The sequence below is a fragment of the Capra hircus genome, chromosome 29 (genome assembly GCF_001704415.2).
Source record: "Capra hircus breed San Clemente chromosome 29, ASM170441v1, whole genome shotgun sequence".
Lineage (NCBI taxonomy): Eukaryota > Metazoa > Chordata > Mammalia > Artiodactyla > Bovidae > Capra > Capra hircus.
The window spans coordinates 47,944,974-47,967,944 of NC_030836.1; the positions used below are offsets into that span (position 1 = coordinate 47,944,974).

Consider the following 22,971-nt stretch of genomic DNA (forward strand, 5'->3'; position numbering starts at 1 on the left):
GCCTCCCAGCTGGTCTCCCTGCCTCCGGCAGCCCCTCCACCCTCTGGCAGACCTCCCTGGGGCTTCTAGCTCCTTCCGGTTCCGTCTGAGGTCCCGGGGCCTGGGCCCATCTCCAGGGCCTCGCCCCCATCTCCCCCAGTGTCACCCCCTCTATCCCCAAAGTTCCCGCCTTCAGGACTGCAGGACACACCGGAGGACTAGACCACCTCCAGTTTTGTGCCTGGAGTCCCCTCCCCCCGTCCTCTGCCAGGCTGACATAAGACCCTCTTCGCGCATTCCCCACCCCACCTAGACGGGCGGCTCTGGGCAGTCCAGGAACCATCACACGTGGTGCTTTCCCGCTCCAGACTGTGAGCCCTGGAGGACAGCCGTCTGGCTGATGGGGTGCGCCCCTGGCCTGCACACAGTGGGGCTGCGTGGAGCTGCAGAGGCCCTTTGGGACCCGGGTGTGGTGGGCAGGCCCCCTGTGTTGCGAGGAATCCAGGGCTGGGGGCTCCCCTAGGGCTGGCCAGCTCCTGATCCTGCCAGAGGTCCAATAAACCCCAGGACACGGCCTGTGTGCTAAGGCCAGGGCGGGGGGTGGTCCCTGGGCAGGCATGTTTGCAGAGGTCACAGTCGGGGCCCTGGGTGACCATAGCCTTGGGCCAGGCTCCCACCTCCCCCCAACCCCGAGCCTGTCCCCCTGGAAGCCAGGCAGCGGTATCTCTGGGCCCTGCAGGTGGCAGGGGTTGGCTGTCCTGCCGTGAATCCAGCCCCAGCTCCCGGGGGGGTGAGGAAGGGGGCGCCTGTGTGGGGCGTGTGTCCCGCACGCTGGGCCGCCTCTGAGCGCACAGGGCTCTGTCATCCCAGGAATGCCTTTGATCAGGAGTTGGTGCAGGGGGGACGCAAGCCGGCCCCTGGCCTCTAATCCGTTCCCACAGCCCCCCTGCCCGCCGGCCCCTGCCCTGAGCCACACCGGGGCCCAGGAGACAATAGCCGCGGCCGGTGGGCGGGCAGCTCAGCGACGGGGCTGGAGGCCCACATCCGGGGGCATTGTCACTGCCGGCCCAGGGTGCACAGGGGGACGCGGGAGCCCTCACAGAAGGGCTGCCACCGGCTGGGGCAGCTCAGCTCATCCTTACGAGCTGCAGCTAACAGCAGCCAAGATGGCCTCCCCAGGGCGGTCCTCCAGAGCAAGACCCGTCTAGCTGGAAGGTCAGCCCACAGCCTGGAGCTCGCCAGGCAGTGGTCCTCCCAGGCCCATCGTGGGAGGTCAGTAGCTCAAGTTCACCAGTCACGCCCTGGGGACAAGATATTGTGCTATGGGCCAAACACATCACTTCTCCCTAAGTCTTGAATCAGCCCCCAGGGGTTGCTGACAGGCAGGGGGCATGCCGGGGATGGGCCCCGCAGAGCCCACGTTCACTCTGGGAGGGACAGTTACCCCATCTTCCAGGTCAAGAGTTGGCAGGCTTTCCACAAAGGGCCAGGCCAGGCAGTGGGTGCTCGGGGCTTCACAGGCTCTGTTCTCCATGCAGCTCCTCAAACCTGCTGCATGGAGTCCCGGGCACAGCCAGCCTCGGTCTGGATGAGGGCGGGACTGAGCCGACCTCTGCTGCAGGTGTGGAAACAGGCCCAGAGAGGTGAAGTCACTGAGCCAGGACCACACGGCGGGGAAGTAACGGAGCCAGGCCAGTGGCTTGTGTCTCTGGGGCCTGCACTGCACCACCCCCCATCAGTCAGCCTGGCTGCCCCGCTAAGAAGGGCACAAGGACTTCAGAAATGCACTTGAAAGAAAATGCACGCAGCCTTCATTTGAGTGTTTTCACCCTATGCTAGTCCTAAAGGAAATCAACCCTGAATATTCATGGGAAGGACTGATGCTGAGGATGAAGCTCCAATACTTTGGCCACCTGATGAGAAGAGCCGACTCACTGGGAAAGACCCTGATGCTGGGGAAGACTGAAGGCAGGAGAAGGGGACGACAGAGGATGAGATGGTTGGATGGCGTCACTGATTCAATGGATAGGAGTTTGGGCAAACTCCAGGTGGTGGTGAAGAATAGGGAAGCCTGGCGTGCTGCAGTCCATGGGGTCACAAAGAGTCGGACGTGACTGAGTGACTGAACAAGCACCCTATGCTTAGTGCGTCCACTCGGGGCCCTGATGTGCCTGGAGGCCCAGGGGTTGGGGTCAGGTCCACCCACACCCAAGGCGTCTAGTCAGCGGTCCCTGTGGTCGGCGCAGCATCCTGGTCAGCAGGCCAGGAGGATGGAGGCCAGGCGTGCTAGCGCGGCATTTGATGTGGTTGGTGGTTGTTTGAAAGACACACCCTCTCCCCCATGAGCATTCAGAGGAAAAGATCCAGGAGGTGGATCTCAGCTCTGTAACTTTCAGGCTGTGCAGCTTCTCCTCCTGGGCCTGGACTTTCTTACCAGAACATGGGGATTGTCGTGGGACTGCCCTGGGGGTCCAGTGGTTAAGAATCTTCCTTCCAATGCAGGACATACGGGTTCGATCCCTGATTGGGGAACTAAGATCCCGTACGCCTTGGAGCAACTAAACCCGCGTGCTGCAACTGCTGAGCCCTCGACACACAGCTATTAATAGAGGCCCATACAAGGAAATGAAGATCCAGCTAAGCCAAAATTTAAAAAAAAGAAAACTGGCAACAACCCTGTCTATGAGAAAGGAGGCTCCAGGAACGCATGCTAACGTCTGTGACGCCCAGCAGGGAAGCGAGAGGGGCTCTGTTCAGTGCCCGCCTCCAGGGGTGATGGGAGGACCGATGACTCGAGGTCCACGCGTCCCTGAGCACGCGCCAGCTGCACGGGCATCACTCAGTAAGTGCCCCCGTCCCGCCAGGGCCATCGTCGTCACCCCTCCCAGCTGAGCAAGGAGGCCCCAAGGGTGGTTCCCTCCCCTGGCAGTTCCTGGTCTTCCTGCCTCTCTCCTGGTGTTGCCAGCCCCCAGATTTCGCTCAGTGGGAAGCACCATTCTCAGCTCCGTGGCTTTGGGGGGACTGACCCTCTCCCTGGCTCTAGGACAGGTGCTGAGGGGCTCAGAGCCAGCAGCACATCTGCCCCCTGGGAAGAGTGGAGGTTCAAGGGTAGATGTGAAATTTGACAGCCAGAAAGACTCGGGAGAGATTTTTCTGGAGCTTCTGGCAAAGAGAGCCTTCCACCCTGATCCTTAGGACGTCGGGGGTTGGTATGGCCCTTCTGCTGCCTCGAGAGGGGCACCTGGGGAGCTTCGGCCACGGAGTGGAGCCTGAGCGCAAGCTTGGTTGGGCGGGAGAGCAGGAGGGGGACCAGGCCTCTAGGAAAGCTACTGGATCGAGCCAGCCCCCTTGTTCCAGGAGTCCAGGACTGTTCCTTACTGTTGGCGTTCATCTGATGTGGCCTTCCCAGCATTTTCAGACCTTAACTGCTCCACGGTCTGCATGGTTTCGAACTATTTCCAAAGAAGGTCGCATTCCCAGGTGCCAGAGGCTGGAATGTTCTCGTGTCTTTTAGGGGAAACAGCTCAATCCAACAGGTGTGTTTGAGCTCTCAGAGCTAGGGAGCACATTCGTGGAGCACCCCGTGATCTCAGGGGTGCATGTCCACTGAGAAAAATGGAAGTTCAGTAAATCCTGGCTGAAAGGGTGGAGACACCCGCCACACAGTCTTCAGTTTCATGGCTGTTTACCGGGGCAAGGGGTTCCCTGCTCCGTCCCACTCGTTAGTCGGCAGAGACAGGATCACATTCAGGTTTCACTACGACCCCAGTGACCCACAGCGCAGCCGATGTGATCACGAGGCACCCAGGAGCTGGGGCTGAAGTGCTGGCTCCACGGGTCCCCCCAGGGGCAGACCAGCCAGGGCCTGGACGTCAGGCGAGGAGTGTAGTCACCATCAGGGCTGCGGACAAGAAGCGACTGTCCTTCTTGGAACCGTGAAGTCCCCACTGAACCCCTTAGTCCTGGTGGCGCAGACAGGACCCTGTCGCCCCCGGGTCCTGGCCCGCCATCTGCACGACGCTCACGTCCTAGGGGAACTGAACACAGCGCTCGCTTTTCTCTGCTTGATCAGACTCACTTGGGGACTCGTTTCCTGGGCTGCAGACTGGTTCCTCACTTCACTCACTAAGGACTGGAATAACTGTGGAGTTGGGACCACCTTGTCTGTTAACTTGAAGGTTTTGATCTCTCCAGACTACATGGTGTTCTCAGGCAGGGTGGAAGAGACATTCTCCGGGGTGCTGAACACAAATGAAAGCACCCAGTGAGTCGTGCCAAGGTCACCTCCTCCAGGAAGCCTTCCTGCCCTCCTTCCCACTCCCTTATTCCCCAGGCAGAGCTGAACACACCCACTACGCACATTTCCAGGCTCCCCACCCATACTTCAGTGAGCCCTGCTCACAGGGTTGGCGGCAGGTGCTGGTCCGTTCTGCTCCCGCCTCTACTACCACAGCCAGCATGGGTCCCGACCCATAAATCCGTCCGCCTCCACTCCAATCAGCTAGATGCAAGACTGGTCACACAGACAGGCTGTGAGTTATCAGAAAAATGAGGCTCTGTCTTGGCTAAGAATAATTCATGCAAACCGCTCAACCCCCGCTGTGCTTAGTGAGGCCTGAGGTCAGCCACTTACTGCAGCCGGGGGTTCATCACTCAGCTCCACTGGGTGCCCCATGCCTCCATCTGCAGCAGGGGTGGGGGGTCGGGTGGGGGGAACGATGGCCCCACCTCACAGGCTTTGTGGATGCTTCAGGGACCTGAGGAAGGTCAAGGAGGCCCCGGACAGCCACTAGGCAAGTTAAGACTTCTTATCTGTCCCCCAGATCACTCCATTCTCTCCTCACCACTGGGTGCAGAAATACAACAGGCTGAATGAAGGTGAAATAACTCAGTGTGGCGGGCTGCGGTCCGGCCTTGGCTGGGTGTAAAACCCTTCAGCAGTCACAGTGCCTGAGAGCGTAACCCGAAGGGTTAGTTTAGCTGGAAGGTGGATTAGTCCGCTTATTCCCAATTTTAATGTTCAAGAAAAGCAAGATGGAGTTACTTCAACTTTTAAGTGGAATGGCGTTCTTCTCTCCCAAGTTAAGTCTGTCCAGGCAGCCAGACAGGGTGGCTCTTATGGGCTGAATGATGCCCCTACCAAAATTCATAGTGGAGAATGGATCCCCAGGACCTCAGAATGTGACTGTATCTGGACATGGGAACTTTAAAGCCGTCATCAAGGTAGATCCCGATCCAACAGGGCTGCAGTCCTTAAGGACACAGAAGGATGCCCACATGAGCACACGGCGAGGAGATGGCCATCTATCACGCGCAGGAGAGGGGCCTCAGGACAGACCAGCCCTGCCCACACCTGGGTCTCGGATTCCAGCCTCAAATGGGAGACAGCAAACACCTGCTGTTTAAGGCCCTCGGTGTGGGGCATCTGCTGTGGCAGTCCGGGCTGACTGATAACGCGGCAAAAACACGCTGGGGGGTTTCCGATGGGGGAAGACTGAGCAGGCCTTGGGAAACCTGAGCCCCCCAGAGAGGGGGTGAACCTTGGTGAAATCCAAGGGTTAGGTGGACAGGAAGAGATGGGACAGGATGTGGGAGGTGAGCAAGGCATGGAAACCTAGGCAAGAAAGACAGGAGCGGGGTGCCATTTCCTACTCCGGGGGAACCTTCCCGGCCCAGGGATCAAACCCATGTCTCTTGCGTCTCCTGTACTGCCAGGCAGGTTCTTTATACCATTAGTGCCACCTGGGAAGCCCAGAACCAGGGCACACACCAGGCTCCTCAAAGTTGGCCAGTGGGCGCCTCAGGAGCTGACTGGCACAGCTGCTCTGGGACGACATCAGGGGGTCCCCCTGGCTCAGCCCTGCAGGTGCAGGGGTGGCTCCATCAGTAGCTGCCTGTCAAAATTCCGGTATCACAGCCCCACAGGACAACTTCCAAAAGAGATCCCGTCTCCTCCTTCCCTCGAAGCCCCCCTACGTCCTCCACCATTCCATCAGCCAGAAAAGCAAGCTCTCCGGACCCCGTGGTTGGAGGCAGCACAGTGGGGTCAGAGTGTGAGCGATGAAATGGGGACTCTGTACTATGAGCCAGGACGCCTCTCTGGTGAGCAAGGGTTCCTGGCCACAGGGTCTCGTCCTCCATGAAGGAGCCGGGCAGGCACAGGGCAAGCCCAGGGTCCAGAGACCCAGAGGTCCAGCAACAAGGCAGCTGAGCCCCATGGGATGGGGGAGAGGAATGCGCTGCTGGGGGGCTGGCTGACACCGGGCACGGGAGAGGCCGAGATGGGGCAAGAGGGAAAGGGGGGAAGGGGGACGTGCGAGGGGCTGGGAGCAGGGGCAGGGGGCAGCAGGACCGCCCTCCCACGGAAGCCGCCTCCACGTGTATTAGTTAAAGCCAGACACAACCGCAAGAGGGGGCCGCCCGGTGGGACCCTGGTTCCTCAACCCCAAATACCGTGGAGGAAGGAACAAATTCACTGGAAGTCGCGTCAGAAAGGTCCCAGACAGCCTTCGGCTTTAAAATATGCTGTTTATTTTTTTTCTCCAATTATAAAAATAATACATTATCCAAATAGCTAGCTTAGGAAACACAAAATTCCGCCCAGGAACACAATAAAGAGAGCCCACCACCCTGCTGGACGGAGATGAGCTGGTGGTCTCTGTGATGACGGCGCGGCCAAGGCCCGGCCTGCCCAGAGCTGAGAAGGGGCTGCAGGCCAGGAACGCACGGTGAGACGCACGGGACAGAGCCGCAGCGCGTCCACCAGCCTCAAGACACCGACCCTCCCTCCTCGGTGCCTGGGGGCCCAACGTCCAGGCCCCGCAGGGACCCTCAGCGGCTGCCAGGGAAGCAGAGCGCACCCAGACGCTTGGGGAGGATTCTAAAAGCTGGACTAGACTCACAGGACCCCAAGGCATCTGCACACGGCGTGGCGGCCTCCAGATCTCCCCCGGGGACCATTTTCAAAACGAGTTACCTCCCCGCACCCGGGGACGCGGAAAAGCACATCCCGGCTCCCCAGGCACAGGGCCGGCCTCTCCTCCTCTCAGCCAGATGCCCACGTCCACGGCACAGGAGGCTACAAGCACAGCGCCGATCGCGGCCGGGGACCCCGGGCCTGTGGGTGCGAGAGTGCCAGGACTGGAGTCCCAGCTCTGCCAGCCGCAGCCCTTGGACCGGGCGGTCTCTCAGGCCCCGGGGGCCTCCATAAACCATGAATAATGCCCGCCTCGTAGGCTCCCGAAGGGAATAAATGAAACACCAGGGGCAGGTCACACAGCGTTGGCACACCTCAAGGGCAGTGTGTGCCACCGCACCCGTCACCCCTGCCGTGCCAGCCCTGTCCCCCATTTTAAAAAAACGGCCCCTCTGAGCACTGACCAAAGCCCGGGGAGTAACAGGGGTGTTTCTTCCACCCAGAGCCAGGTCTGGATCCAGCCAGGCCTGCCAGGTGGTGGGAACCCATGCGCCAGTGGCCTGGACCCTGGAGCGGAGATGAGCAGCCCTCGAGGGCTCTGCCAGGGCCGTGCCCAAACTGTGGGGCAGACAGGACTCGACCCAGAACGGGCTTGTGCAGAGGGGCCCCTGGCAGGGGAGGACGCAGGCCACGCGGGGAGACCTCCGGGAGGGGGGACCTCGGTGAAGGGGGCCCTTTCACCGGCCAAACTGGACCTGACCCTGTGAAACGATGAATCCTCCTCCCTGTCTTGCTTTTAATCATGTTTTTCAACACTTAACACGTGAACATCTGCTCCTTGATGTCCCGTCTTTGTTCATCTGTTGTCCTCAGAATGAAAGTCCAGAACCTTCCGCGCTGATTTTAAAGTCGGGCTGAACGTTCAATAATGAACAAAGCTGGAAACACAAGAGGAAAAGGTGGCTTTTTAAATGAGCGCAGACCTCTCTCGAGGCCACCACCCTCCACGAGGTCCTTGCACCTGCTCCCTGGATGGCCTCGGTTTCCTCACAGCGAGGTCACAAGGACTTGCTTTATGGACCACTGGTGGCCCCAAAACCGTTAGCAAAGGGAGCCCCTGGGGCGCCCAGCCACGCCTAAGACGGGCACCCTGATCAAAGAGAAACACGCGGGACACAAACCTGCTTAAACTTCCCTCTAATTCTGTCTAAGTCTTCATGAAGTTTATCGTAAGTAGGGTCATCGTAAGGGAACTTCTGAATCATCCCAATCAATGCCTCTAAGACCTTCATCTTTTTGCTGTAAAACACAGAAAGAAAGACCTTCAGTCCCCGGCACGGCAGTCTCAGCCTGTGCAACAGGTGCCGGGCGCGGCCCTTAAGGCAGCGGCGCTGAGCACGCCGGGGTTCAGGAGCTGGCGGCTAACGCAGTCATCACACTAAACAACCTGCCCCCGCCTGGCAACGGGCGCCCGCCCCCCCGCGCCCAACATCAGGTGAGAACCGACCTCGCCGGCTGGCTGCAACCTGGACCAGCGGCCAAGGCGATGCGACGAGCACCCAGACCACTGGTCCCCAGGCCTGAGCCCAGAGCAGACAGAGCCAGAAGGGAACAGCGCTGGGCATGGCCATGCCTGCTCCCATCTGGGGGGTTTCTCGGCTCCAGAACCTTCCCACCAGGGGCCTCAGGGAGTTTAACAGCAGGTAAACACCAGGCCTGCTCTGTCCACAGTGTCTGCTGCCTGAGTTCAGCCCCCTTCCCCAGGAAGACGAGGGCCTCAGCCTGGAGCGGGACTGCCCTGAGGCACTCAGGGACTTCACAGCTCTGGGCCTCAGTGTCCTCATCTGTAAAATGGGGCCCTGATGGCCAACTGCCAGGCTCAGGAGGATCAGTAATCCAGAGAAAGCCCAGGGCCTGCCACAGAACAGCGCTGAGTAACCGTCAGTCTCCACCACACCCTGGAGGCCAGGACTCCCACTGGGGAGGGCAGGCGCCCTTCTGGGTCACAGGCAAGCGACCCTGCCCACCTCCGATCACTGGGCGTCAGGAGTATACTAGCTATCTGTTCCCAGGGAATCTCGAAGGACTTGTCCTTATGAAGCGACAGCCATTCAAAGCGACCAAGACCCGCTCACATTTGCTGTTCTGAAACCAGTTTACAAGAATCTCGACAGCTGCCTCTCGGGGAAAACACAAACCGGCCAAGCATCACAGCGAGTGAAGGAAAGCAGCGAGGCGCTAGGTTCCAGCAGACAGAAGGCAGATGCCCACACATGGGAACCGCTGTGCGTGCCAGACGCGGGGACCACCGCCCACTCCCAAGGCCGTGAGCAGCCCCGCCCAATGGCCGGTCACTGCAGCTGCTCCAGGCGCAAGGTCAAGGCCGGTGCACGGTGGGGGTGTGGCCCGCTCATTGTCAGGTCAGGAAAACGGGGCTCCACCGGCCTGCAGGAGGGCAGGGCATCTCGGGGAGGGTCCGAAAGCCATGGTCACCCGCTGGACACCCCGTCCTGCAGGCTGAGACGGGCCCCCACACGCCTTCTCCGGGTGAGAAGCCCCGGCTTCACTGAGTGAGGCCGCACAGGGCGGGCACTTCTCTAACATCCTTACTTGGAACCTAAGGCAGTGGGAGGTCCTCTGTCCGCCTTCTACCGTTTTTTTTTTAACTGTAGAGGCTTAGAAAATCCAAAAGTCACTCCTCTAAGATGAAGGGGCTTAGGCTGTGGTTCAGAGACCACCAGGCTCTGCTGGTGGGGTGGGGGCAGAGGGGCTCCGACCAGCCCTGACACAACCCACGTGCCCCTCCCCCGATGGAGCCTGGGGGCACGGCTTTAGGACGGCGGCGGGGTTGGGGGGGACCCTGCCCTGGGGTGTGAGTTGGCAGCCCCCAGGTACAGGAGCCTTCACACCCTCCATGCACTGCAGACGCCAGCAAAGGGACAAGGGGAGGCTGCTGGAGAATTCCAAGACCAGGCGCGCCACCCCCACCTTCACGGGCCAGGAGTGCAGAGGCACCTGTAGCCCTGACCGCCACCCAGTGCTGCCATGCGCTGCCACCCACCATCCCAGCCAGATCACCGGCTACGCCGCCGCCCGCTGGGTCTTTAGAGGAAAACCTCCTCAAGGTGGCCCTGCGTGGTGGACGAGTCTGGTCAGATCCCACTTGATCAGTGATGGGACAGGTCAGAAAGCAGCGACCCCAGAATCACCCAGACCCTGTCTCGAGCATCCCTGCTCTGACACATGAATATGGCAGTGGCACAAATTCTAGAAATTCAAAACATTCCAAATAAGATGACAAGTCACGTGGATGGGGGAACGCGGCTTCTGCACTCTGTCACTCACACTCCTGGAGCCCCTCCCTGGCCAGGCAAAGCCACTGGGCATCCGAAGGACATGAGGCAGCCGCTGAAGCCCCGAGTGGGCTCCCCTGAGCGGCAGCACAGCCTTTCACGGACGGGTGAAGAGTGAAGACCGCAGGTGGGGACAGGGTCCTGGGGCTTCAGGAAGCGGCACCCGTAACTTCTAACAGGTTCAGAAGGCTACACGCTACAGAGGACAGCTAACGGCTCCTTAGCGCTTCCTGACACGGGCAAAACACACAGGCCCGATCACCTTGTTAGATCTTCTGACTATGTAAAAAGTCCCAGTGACAGTGGGGTCACCATTTCTGAACCTGGATCACACCCAGACTACTGTGCTCTGTTTATCAGAAGCTCAGGGGAAACGAGAAGATAAAATCATTTTCAACCTGCCTTGACTGGCAGGGAGTGCTTGAAGGCCTCCAGGGAAAAGGCGGGGGAGATCAGAGGACCCTTGAGAAAACAGTAGGTGTTCATCCAGCACCCCAAACGGGCCCGTACCTGCTAGGCACTATTTCCTGTAAACCTTGTAACAACCGCACAAGGTTATTTCAGCCCGACTGTTTTCTCCGGTTTACAGATGAGGAGACTGAGACTCTAAACCCCCGCGATCAGGGCGTGCCACGGAACCGCAACTCTGGTCCAGACGCCAAAGAAGAAAGGAGGTTCGGCCTTACCTGTCTCTCTCAGTGGTGCAACCGTGCAGGAGACCTCTCCAAGCAAACGCGAAGCCTTGGTAGCACCCAATCTGTGAATTGACGAGACATTTAAGAGCGCAATGAATAACCGAGCGCTGTACTTGATCTAATTATCAAGCTCTGAAAACTAAAGTGGGGGAGGACGGGAGGGGGCGCAGGGCGCGTCTTCTCGTGCTGGAGCAGGAAATGGAGGTCGGAGGTCGAGTTATCAGCGGGACAGCCGGCCTCCAAGGTGGCCACTGGCCCTGCCTCCCACTCCACTGGTACTTGTGCCTGTGGGGTCTCCCGACTGTATCGGGTGGCCGTGATGAGCAGAACACAGAAGAGGTGGCACGTGACCTCCGGATTTACGTGTTAACGGGCAATGTCACCTCTGCCCTGCCCACCCGGGCCACCCACACAGGGTTAGGAGGACGCTTGGGCGGCTCTAAGGAGAAGTCCACATGCAGAAGATGCCGAGGGAGTGAGCCATCTGAGAAGTACCTCTTCTGGCCCCAGGCAAGCTTTCGAGTGGCTGACTCTTAACTCCAGCATCAAGGGGCCCTGAGCCAGAACCACCCGGCTCAACTGCTCCTGGACCACGGACCCCCAGGACCTCTGCGAGATAAGTAACACTGGTTGTCTTAAGGCCACGTGCCTTGTACTGATTTCGTTTTGAAGCCACAGATGCCTAATACAGTTCCAGTGGTCTCAGACTTCGCTGTTTATAGCCAATCACCTGTAAGTGAGGGCCCATCCAGGACAAAAGGCAGGAGAAAAGGAAAAATGGGGAGTTTATGGAATTCCTGTGTAAATATCCACGGCACGCTCTCACACGACACCGGGGTGCTCACTCTCTGCAGGAGGACTCGGCACCACGACACTCGACATCCACTGAGGTGACGAGGGGCTTGTTTTTCCTCCAGCCCATCTGCCTGCGTCATCGCCACACAGCCACAGGCTCTGCAGGCTCTGTCCTAGGAATACGCCTCCATCCACAGTCTATCTAGCCTACTGCCACTTTAAGAGGCCTGAAATTGTGGCTTGATCATACTGACCGTCAAGGTAAACTGTCAACAGTAAAAGAACAGGACTCCTTTCTAGGTGGCGGTGGGGCAGGGGGAGGTCCCCACTCACTTCAGATCCGACTTTAGCTCCATGGAGCGTGCCGTGCCGTCTCCCTTCGATTATACCCAAACTGCTTCCTTCTTCATAGCCTTCCAGGTACCCTTCCCCGTGAAACCTGCGACGGAGAATCAGCAAGTCTGAGTGAATAAACAGGAGAAAGATGATTCTTCCTGGAAAAACTCATCTCCTCCACGTGACCCAGACCTAGACCCAGACTGCAAGACGAGACCTAGCAGCATTACAGAAAAATAAGAGAACCTGAACCATAAAACTTAGGTCCAACGTCAGCTCCACCCCTCCCCGAGCCTCTGCTGTGGCAAGTCGCTGTACTTCTTGAAGCCAAACTCAGCTCTTCTACAATGAGGAAGCTGGGCTAAATCAGGGATTCCCAAACCGGGGAGAATACTGGAAACACACAGGAAAATCCCAAAGATACAAATTCAGGAGCCTTGCCCTTATCTCACGAAAGTTCAGGAATCCGCTTTTTGAAATTTCCCCAGTGACTTAGTCAGCAGCCCCAGTTCTGTGAGTCTGTAAGCTAGACTGTTTGGGCAAGTGCTTCAAAACAGACAGACAAACGAAACTCTGCCGTCTGCACCAGGCTTTTCCATCACACCTCAGGAGCCAGGCAAGGAGAAGCGCCATCTGCTGCTGCTGCTGCTAAGTCGCTTCAGTCATGTCCGACTCTGTGTGACCCCACAGACGGCAGCCCACCAGGCTCCCCCGTCCCTGGGATTCTCCAGGCAAGAACACTGGCCGCAAAGTGTACCATGACGGCAGGGCCTGTGGTAGAATAAAGGCTCTGACTTACAGGGGCCGGCAGCGGAACTGTCACAACCCACGGGCCACCAAAGTGAAAGGGGCTGGCTGGAGCACCCGGGGAGGCCAACTGCGTCATTCCCACTTATACTGGCTCTCGCCCCCGGAGCGACCTTGCCTCCCCATCTCAAAGACGGGATCTAGTCCACAAGTTGGGATAAAACAGATAACGGGGGTACAAGGCTTAGTTCAGCCTGCAGCTCACAGCAAGTTCCAAATGAACTGTCAGCGACTGATCGCTTCCTGCTCCCTCTTTCTCAGGGACGTCTATCGATGTCTCAAGCGGGCTGGGCACTGGAAGACAGCCATCAAAGCAGCCAAGAGCTTCACCACCCCCACCCGCCGCCACCCCTGCCTTGTCACAGCCCCTAGGCGCTGCCCAGGGGCTCAGGAGAGAAAAGGATGACGCCTGACACCTTGATGAGCCTGTCCGTGAATGCGGCCGTCTGTCCTATTACTGAGGAACGAGAAAGAGGTGGGCAGCGCCCAGATGGCAGAGGTCCGCCCCACCCGAGGACGGGGCGTCCCTGGAGGGAGGCAGTCACCAGGCCGAGCAGATGCATGGGGGCAGCCCCGGAGGAGGGAGGCGGGTCCTGAGGAGCAGCTGGGCGCCTGGCGCTCGCCCGAGAAGGGGAAGTAACAGCATCCTGGGCCCTCCCGCGCCGGATGCCCCCAGGGCCCCAGTGCGCTCCCCCAGGGCCGCAGCCCAAGGCTGAGAGCCGACACGCGAGGGCTGGGGGCCCCGATCCACTCACCTCTCATCTGCCATCACGACAGCGTCGAACATGTCCTGATCCCCGGCCATGGCGGCCGCCGACCAGCCTCCGCCCGTCGGGCTCCGCCGCCCCGCGATGGAGCCGCGGAGACGCGAGGCCACAACTCACGGAAACCCCGGCCACTCGCGACGCCAAGTTCACTTCCGGCGGCGACCGCGCGGGGCAGGCCGGGTAACGACGGCACGCCGGAGGGCTCAGCACTCGCCGGGGCGCTCAGCACTCGCCGGGGCAGGCCCAGGGCGCTTGCGCGGCGGCGGCGGCGCTGGGCGGGGCTAGGCCGGGACGCGGCCCCTCCCCAGGCCCCTTGCCCCGCCCCCCGGCTCGGGCCGCGAGCCTGTTGGTCGGTCCCCACCTGGAGCATCCACTTGGCCACGCGGGGCTGACCCATGATCTCACTTTCCCAAAACCAGGCAGAGGCCACCGAACTGCCAACAGCGGCTCAGAAAGGACCAGGGAAAGAAACTTGGAAAATTTATCAAAGAACCAAACGCCCCCCGGAGCTCTGGGTCCTTGGGGTTTGGGGGAAAAATGTCCCAGGAAACGCAATTCGCGGAGTGGGGACAGTACCCAGACAAGAGTGGCCCGGTCCCCCGCCGACCCCGATCCACAGCCAGGGGCCACCTTCCAGGACCAAGTCAGACTTGAGACGCCCCACCTAAAAGGCCACTGAATCCGCGATAACAGTATTCCAGGGCATTTGGGCTTTTGTTCGAGAAACAACGCAGGGCTGACCCGACCCCCCGGGAATCTGAAACAGCAGTAGGTGACAGGAACAGCCTAGGTCCTCTTAACACTCAGTGAGTAACTGTTGGCATCCGTTCTTAAAACTTTAGAGTTCTTTGAAAACTGTAAATAAAAGTGTTTGTGTTTTTATTCTTGCGGTTGTTTTTAAAGCAAAAGCAGAAAGAAAGGGGAAGTGTTGGTCGCTTGGTCGTGTTTGATTCTTTGCCACCCCATGGACCATAGACTGCCAGGCTCCTCTGTCCATGGAATTCTCCAGGGCAAGCATATTGGAGTGGGTTGGTATTCCCTTCTCCAGGGGAATCTTCCCAATCTAGGGACCGAACCCAGATCTCCTGCATTGCAGGCAGGTTCTTGACCATCTGAGCCAGGAGGGAAGCCCCAGTAAAAGTAGTGAGTGAAAGTGGGTCAGTCACGTCCGACTCTGTGCAACCCCACGGACGACACAGACCATGGCGTTCTTCAGGCCAGAATACTGGAGACGATCTTCCCAACTCAGGGATCGAACCCCCATCTCCCACTTTGCAGGTGGACTCTTTACCAGCTGAGCCACAAGTAAAAGTAGACCTATTCATAATTCAGGCAGAGAGTCAAGAATCAGCACAAAAGGATTTGTAATTAACAACCCCCAGAGCCCTCTGTCCAGCTGAAGGCATCCCCCCCTTAAAAAAAAAAAAAAAAGCTTCTAGTGTTAGTCCTCCCATTTGTCATTTCCATGGCAGGTACTTCCTGGACACGATTTTTAAAAGGTATGTCAAACTATCAGCCACAGTGGAACATAGATATGAATTACCAAAAGTTTTCCTGTTAAAATCAGGAGTAAAGCGAGAATGCTTTGAACACATCCAGTAGACCTAATCAATGCAATAAAATTGAGCAAGAAGTCTTAACTATCTTTGGGGAAAAAAGAAAACGAAGTGCCATTATATGTAGGTGTGGTGGTCCATTTAGAAATTCCAAAATAAGCACTTAAGACCCTCTCAGAATTTGTAATACAGTTCAGTAAGTACCTATGCAGTTGAATCGCCAAAAAAATCACTTGCTTTTCGTTATTCTAACAATGATTAGTAGTGGTCTGAGCAGGGATACTCAGGGAAATCCACTTCACCATGGTCACAATAGTTTCTTAGAAATAAGGTTGAGCAGAACCTATACAAGAATAACTACCCCCCCACCCCGCCCCGCCCAAGACAGGAAGACATGCAGCCCCAGTTTCCACAGGATCTGGGGGAAATGTGTCAAACTCTAAATTCTATCTGGGAACTCCCCTGGTGATCCAGTGGTTAAGAATCCACCTTCCAGTGCAGAGGATGCAGTTTCAATCCATGGCCAGGGAAGCAAAATCCCATATGCTATGGAGCAACTAAACCCTTGAGCCACAACAAAGACCCAGTGCAGCCAAAGCAATAGAAAATTAAAATAATAAATAAATTTCATCCGGATGAATAAGTTGGTAAGAATAACTAAGATGCTTTTGAAAGAGACAATGATATAGAGGACTTGCTATACCAGATGTGTAAAAAGAAAGTCTCCATAAAAATATGGCTTCCCGTGTGGCTCGGTGGTAAAGAACCCATCTGCCAATGCAGGAGACGTGGGTTCTGTCCCTGAGTCAGGAAGATCCCCTGGAGAAGGAAATGGCAACTCACTCCAGTATTCTTGCCTGGGAAATCAATCCCATGGACAGAGGGGCCTGGAGGGCTACAGTCCATAGGGTTGCAAAGAGCCAGGCACAACTTAGTGACTAAACAACAGCATCCAGAATAATACTGTAGCATGTTTGTTCAGAAATAGACAGATGAAATAGGGATGGAATGGCCTGGAAGGGGACTCAGGAAATGTAAAACCTTCCCACAGGATAAAAAGCACCGTGAATTAATGGGGGAAAGGGATATTCATCAATCACTAAAATGGGAAAACTTGTTGTCTGGGAAAAGTCAAGTTCCATGTATTGTTATGCCCAACTCGTGAAATCTCCCAATGACCACCAGGGAGCCGATATCCGATGCAAAAGCAAGAGAGTTTTTATTACCAAGCTCGAGCTGGGGCTCCCACCGATACCAACGCAGCAGCTATAGGGACGAGCCCCGAGCTCTGGGTTTCATTGTTTATACAGGGTATTCTCACGCAAAAAATTTGAAAACCGGGAGTTTCCGGGTTGGGAGACCTCTAACTGGTTACCTTCTGTGGAAGGGTTAGGTGTTGGGTTCTGATTGGTTCCCATTTCCCCGGGCTGGCCACGGGTTCTGATTGGTCTCAGGGTGGTGAGGTGAGGTTAAGGGATTTCCAAAAAGCTCTTTTCCGGGAATTTTTACAAAATAGAGTCTTCTTTCACAAAATGGAGTAGCTTAGGTTCTTCAGTATCTCTCCTGTACTCAGTCACTCAGCCCTGTCTGATTCTTTGTGACTCCATAGACTGTAGCCCGCTAGGCTCCTCTGTCCATGAATTTCCCAAGCAAGACTGTTAGAATGGGTTGCCGTTTCCTTCTCCAGAGAATCTTCCCAACCCACGGATCAAACTGATATCTCTTGTGTCTCCTGCGTCTTCTGTGTTGGCAGGTGGAGTCTTTATCAGTATGCCATCCGGAAAGCCTTTATATCTCATACCATTCATTAAAATAGTTCTAAATGAATTAAAGCCTTTTTTTTTTATTTTAAGAAAAAAGCAAGACATTTAAAAATTTAGGTGGAACATTCAGGTAAGTATGGAGATTCGTTTTTACTACGTGAAAAGGCACAGGGGAAATCACAAAGGGAAAATCAATGCAAATTTATGCAAGTCCAAGCGAGGCTATAGGACTTCCCAGGTGGCTCAGGGGTAAAGAATCTACCTGCCATACCGAAGGGGCAGGAGACATGGGTTTGATCACTGCGGGGGGAAGGTCCGCTGGAGAAGGGCATGGCAACTGCTCTAGTGTTCTTGCCTGGAGAATCCCATGGACAGAGGAGCCTATAATCCACAGGGTCGCACAGAGTAGGGCGCGACTGAAGAGCCTGAGCACACACATGCAAACGTGGTAATGAACCAAATGAAAAACCGAAGAATAATCTGGGGAAACACTGGTCATAAATATTATAACCAAAGGAGTAATAGTTCTGGTTTATGAAGAATCTATTAAAATGGATAAGAAGTTAATGCATCTTAACAGGGAAAAGCATGGTCCAAGGATTTGAGTATACAATTCACAGAAAAGAAAAATATAGTTTGCTGGCAAACAAAAGTATAGCAAAGACAGACGTACTAGTAGTAAAAAAAATATATATATGGATCAAAAGAATAAGCCTCATTTTTTACCTTTTCAAAATGGAAAAAAAAAATCATCATTTTTAGAAGGAAAGTATTGTCAACGCCCACAGATGCCTAAGTTAAAGCTACCTTTTGGTCTAGCAGTTCAAAAAGATAAGAAGGACATTTTAAATGTTTTTACCCTTCTATCTAGCAATTTCCTTTCTAGGACTTCAGCTCGAGGATATAAACAGAGAAAAGTGAAAATTTTTTGTACAATGATGTCCAATGCAGTATTATAGCATGAGCTACAAAAGCCAGAAAGAGAAAGCAGCTTATGATGACAAGGTGAGGAGGAAGGTACATATATGGTAGGATGTTTGCAGTGAAGACTTTTAAGTGCCTGCCAAAAATAGTATTTGAAATAAGGGTAATGTCACAGAGAAGGCTCCTGATGTTTAAAGAAAAAAAAAATCCAGTACACCTAAAACGTGATATGGCAAATCAATGATATGTAAATAAAAAAATACAAATAAAAAAATAGAAACGAAGAGTAAAAAATAAAGAAAAAGGTCTACATATATTCTGATACCAAGGACATTAAATAATTATGCTTTTAAAAAACTAAAGTAAGTATACCCAAATGTTAACAGTGATTATATCTAGATTTTGGAATTACAGTAATTTTAAATTTCCTCTTTTATATTTTTTTCTGAATATTCCGTGTTCACACAGTGAACATGAGTTACTTAAATAAAAAGTCCAACAAAAATATGTTTGTGAAGATGAAGTGAAGTAGACTTTGTATTATTTTGTTATCTTCTCTTTGTTAGCCTTTTTGTCCAATTTTCATAAACAAATGAAATCACAAAACATTTGGGATGTAAGAAAAAGGGCAAAATATGCAAGCAAACAAATCCACTCTGGTCACCGATTCATTTTTGCTAATTTTGTCACCTTTTCCCCTTTAAGTTTCCACCGAAAAATAAGCTTCACAGATGTACAACTTTACATCCATCACCCCCCCGCCCCAAAACACTCCACATTGTATTGCAAACACATCCCAAGTAAGGGAACTGTTCTCTTATTATTCCATAGATAAAATACATGTCATGAGCATAAACCATTATCTGCTGAAAGAAAGTAAAAGCTCTATCTTTTGGCACAGGGAAACTGATATGTGATGAGAAAGAAAGAGACTGATTATATTGTATTGGGAAGATTCCCTGGAGTAGGAAATGGCATCCCACTCCAGTATGCTTGCCTGGAAAATTCCACGGACAGAGGAACCTGGTGGGCTACAGTCCATGGAGCCACAAAGAGTCGGACACAGCTGAGCACTCACATAGCTATACGGTAAAACTCACGGGTATAAAGACTTATACAGAAGAGCACGAGTTAATTTCAAGCTTTAAAGAAGTGTGCAACAGCTTTGAAAGATTATATGTGCTACAAAAATCCATTACTAGTCTGAAAATTAAAGCTTTACAGGGACTCCCCCCAACCACTGCATTTATTTCTCTGATTGTGTTCCCAAAATATTGTTTTAAATACAGATTGTCTTGATGTTGAAGGCTAAGAGTTTAATTACATTATTTTGGCTTTTTAATATTGTTTTCACAAATTGCTTTCTTTTCTAACAAGGACCAGACTTTAAAGCTAGGGCCTTGAAGGTAGAAAAAGGCTGTTTTAAGTTCAAATATAATTTATTGCAAAATTTTTAGCTAAATTTCAAATTTGGTGCCCAAGTTAGCAACTGAACCCATAAGAAGCAAGCAGGAAAAATCAGAACTGATCTCTCTCCTTGTTAAACTAGTTTCTGAGAAAACGCTGTGATATTTGCTTGTATTTATCTCAGGAACTGAAATTTCTCCGTCTAATTGAATGGAATAAAAAATGGTTTGGGGGATTCCTTGGTGGTCCAGTAGTTAATGCAGCGGGCATGGGTTCGATCCCTGGTTGAGGAACTAAGATCCCACATGCCACGGGGCAACTAAACCCAAGCACCACGACATCTGAGCCTGTGCTCTAGAGCCCGTGGTCTGCAGCAGGAGAGGCTGCCACGGTGAGAAGCCCGTGCACCCCAACTAGAGAAAGCCTGTGAGCAGCAGCGAAGACCCAACACAGCCCAAAATAACTAACTTAATTTTAAAGACAAGGGATGGTTTATATGGGTGCAATGAAAACTATCTAAAAAGGTTTTCAAGGGTATAGAACTTTCTAAGCTTCCATTTTTAGTTTCCTCTGAAAGCTGCCTTAGTTGCACTTATTCCAATGGTTTCAAAACATTAATATTAAATAATTTATAAAAATATAAAGGAGCTGGTATAATCAACTCCCAGGGAAGTGAAAGTCGCTCAGTTGTGTCTGACTCTTTGTGACCCCACGGAGTATACAGTCCACGGAATTCTCCAGGCCAGAATACTGGAGTGGGTAGTCTTTCCCTTCTCCAGGGGATTCTTCCTAACCTAGGGATTGAACCCAGGCAGGTCTCCCACATTACAGGCAGATTCTTTCCCAGCTGAGCCACAAGAGAAGCCAGGGAGCTACCATAGTAACAAATAAAACACAGTTTTAAAAATAGAAATGTTTTGCATATTCTTCTCTCAAAGAGAACCAGGTGGATATAAGTGAAATGAAAAACTTCATCAAAGTTGATTGGAAAGTGTTGTCTTATTGGAAATTATATTTTTTTAATTTTTATATTCACAGTGAAATAGTAGGCAACCTCCAAAATGAACCAAACCAAACCTGATCTGAGCTCTATAGTGGCTGACCTGGAAACATGACCATTTCATTAGAATGAAAGAAACAAACCAAGTTAAAAACAAAATGTGTCATTTGCTCCTGTGGTGGTTGAAGACAGAATCTGCAAGCGTACTGACTGTTTTTAATATATGTTCAAAATTAATTTGCAGACTTGGGGTCCCTTTCCTAGTGTAGATTAATCCTATCTAAGTCCTTGAGTTACAGAGCTTCCTCTCTGGGGGACAGGACTGATGAGATCATAAATAATATTTATTTTCTATGTTTTTATGAGTTTGATTTTTTTTTAATCACAAAGTAACATAGTCTTTCATAATCAGGGGGAAAAAACGGATTTCAATGTCTCAAACGGAAGTCATTAAATGACAACTCACTTCCAGGAAACAAATCTCCGTCTTGTACTATATGCTTCATGAAGTGAAAGTGTCAGTCACTCAGTCGGGTCCGACTCTTTGAGACTCCATAGACTGTATCCTCCGTCCACGGAATTCTCCAGGCAAGAATACTGGAGTGGGTAGTATTGTTCTTCTCCAGGGGCTCTTCCCAACCCAGGGGTCAAACATGGCTCTCCTGCATTGCAGCCAGTTTCTTTACCAACATAAGTGAACACACAATTGGAAAAAGAGGTATTCTTGAGGCTTTCATCCAAGTGTGACCCGCTGGGGCAGGGAACCGAGAATCCAGGGGTTGAGTCCCTTCCAGCCTTTCTGGCGGAATCTCTTCTGCTCCTTGCCTGCCAGAGGCGCTCTGGAGCCTGCCTGCGAGGGCCATTTTCCACCTGCCTCCACAGGAATCCCCTGCAGCCGCAAAGCAGACCTGGGGAGCCTGAGTTGTGACCCGTGACCACCACCAGGGGTCCCCCGAGCACGTTAAAGCATGGGTCCCCCGTGGAGACCTGCTAGGAAGGCAGTGCACAGCAGGCGGTGAGCAGTGGCCAGTGAGCCATCCAGCTTCACCTGCAGCTCCCCACTGGTCCCCATCGCGAGCATTACCTCCCGAACCCCGCCCCCCTCCCAGACGGTGGAAAAATTATCTTCCCTGCTTCCTAAAAGCTTGGGGATCACTGCCCTAGAGAAGGGCCCTGGCCAGCAGGGGTCAGTCTCTGCCCCCGAGGCAGCAAGGACCCCTGAGTGGTTGAACGGCACAGGCCAGCGCTGTGCAGGACAAGCTCTGAGACGTGGACCAGACTGTATGAGCCCGGGCCCCCAGCTCCCGGCCATTCGTCTTTCTGCCTCTGCTCCGGGATCCACAGAGGCAGAGCCTTCGATTCCAAGTGCTGGAAGGAGAAGCAGGATTGGCCACCACTTCCTTTCTTGAAGGAAGCAAGGGCCAGACTCCTTGCTTCCTTAAACCCAGGCTGGTCCCCAGGAGTAATGCGCTGATCGGGAAGCAGAGAGGTCTTGGGGAGAGTAGCCCAAAGACAGGGCAACAAGACCTCCGCGGCGGGGGGCAGGGAAGTCAGAGGGGAGACTGCTCACCCTGTGCTACGCTGAGCTAGGCTGGGCTGCAGGAACAGAGAGACTCTGCTGTCTCAGGGGCTTAACCCGGGAAGGGCTATTTCCCACTTACACAGAATCCATTACGGGCCCAGTAGCGGTTTCTCCAAACCCAGGAGTTTCCCAGATGGTGCAGTGGTAAAGAACCCACCCCGCAGTCAGTGCAGGAGACACAAGAGATGCGAGTTCAATCCCTGGGTCAGAAGACCCCCCTGGAGCAGGAAATGGCTACCCACTCCAGTATTCTTGCCTGGGAAATCCCACGGACAGAGGAGCCTGGCGGGCTACAGTCCATGGGGTTGCAGAGTCAGGCACGACTGAGCGTCTGAGCACAGCACGGCACAAAGGTGGAAAAGACGAGATGAACATTCTTGAGTGTTAGTATTAATAGACAACCAAACTGCAGAGCTCATTTTCTGCAGGCTCAAGCACCGTGGATGCCCAACAGATGGTTGTTGAACAAGTAAGTGAGAGGCTGTTGAATGAATAAGTGAGGGGACCCAGGTGGCTGAGAAGCAAACCCCCAGCTCCTTGGAGGGAGGAGGGGCCAGAGGCCACCATAGCTGTGTTTGCCCCCAGAGCCTTCCCGAAAGAGAAGGTGATCAGAGAAAGGGTTTTCTTTCCAGAGCTCAAAGATCTTTCACCAGGAGGGGAGGCAGCCCTCTAGGAATGTACTGCGCCTGGAGAGGCAGAGCCCCAGACCAGACAGTGACCGGTCCAGCCGGGCATGGTGTTCCAGAGACGGAAGGGGCCTGCCGAGGTCAGATGATGGGCAAAGGCACAATCCATCCGTCCCGCAGGGCACACACGACTCATGACCCCAGAGCGGGGGCCCTCCAGCATCTCCACGTGGCTTACACCCCTTCCTTTCCTCAGAGGGGCCTCAGCTCTGGGCCTCCAGTATCTGCCTCCCAGCTCTGTAGCCCCTCTGGCCTGGGACCCCTCTATGGGTTTTCCCGGTGCCACAGCCCTTCCCCCTCCAGGCAGCCCCTGCCCCTTCCCCTTTCTTCCCCAGCTGGAAGATGGCATCCGGAAGCCCCCAGTCAGGCCCAGAGTGGAGTCTCCGGCAATAACGGTTGCACGGC

The 22,971-nt window shown here is 54.1% G+C and overlaps 1 protein-coding gene across 3 annotated transcripts; it reads right to left on the reverse strand.

The window, feature by feature from the left end:
* ORAOV1 (oral cancer overexpressed 1) lies at nt 6,494-13,815 on the reverse strand. Of its 3 annotated transcripts, XM_018043274.1 has the most exons (6): nt 13,637-13,815; nt 12,679-12,845; nt 12,072-12,177; nt 10,935-11,005; nt 8,077-8,194; nt 6,494-7,833 (listed from the first exon to the last, which is right to left on the reverse strand). In XM_018043274.1, exons 2-6 carry the CDS (start codon nt 12,705-12,707, stop codon nt 7,765-7,767), a joined length of 393 nt encoding a protein of 130 aa, XP_017898763.1. In that variant the 5' UTR covers nt 12,708-12,845; nt 13,637-13,815; the 3' UTR covers nt 6,494-7,764. The 3 variants fall into 3 exon arrangements, with proteins under 3 accessions (XP_017898763.1, XP_017898762.1, XP_017898764.1); XM_018043273.1 differs by lacking the exon at nt 12,679-12,845; XM_018043275.1 differs by lacking the exon at nt 12,679-12,845 and having other exon boundaries at nt 12,072-12,199.

Coding starts and splice junctions, on each gene's coding strand:
- ORAOV1 (XM_018043273.1), bottom strand. CDS start 13,686: ATGGCCGGGGATCAGGACATGTTCGACGCTGTCGTGATGGCAGATGAG. Junction 12,178..13,636: donor GTCGTGATGGCAGATGAGAG/GTGAGTGGATCG, acceptor TCTCCGTCGCAG/GTTTCACGGGGAAGGGTACC. Junction 11,006..12,071: donor GAGCTAAAGTCGGATCTGAA/GTGAGTGGGGAC, acceptor GTCAATTCACAG/ATTGGGTGCTACCAAGGCTT.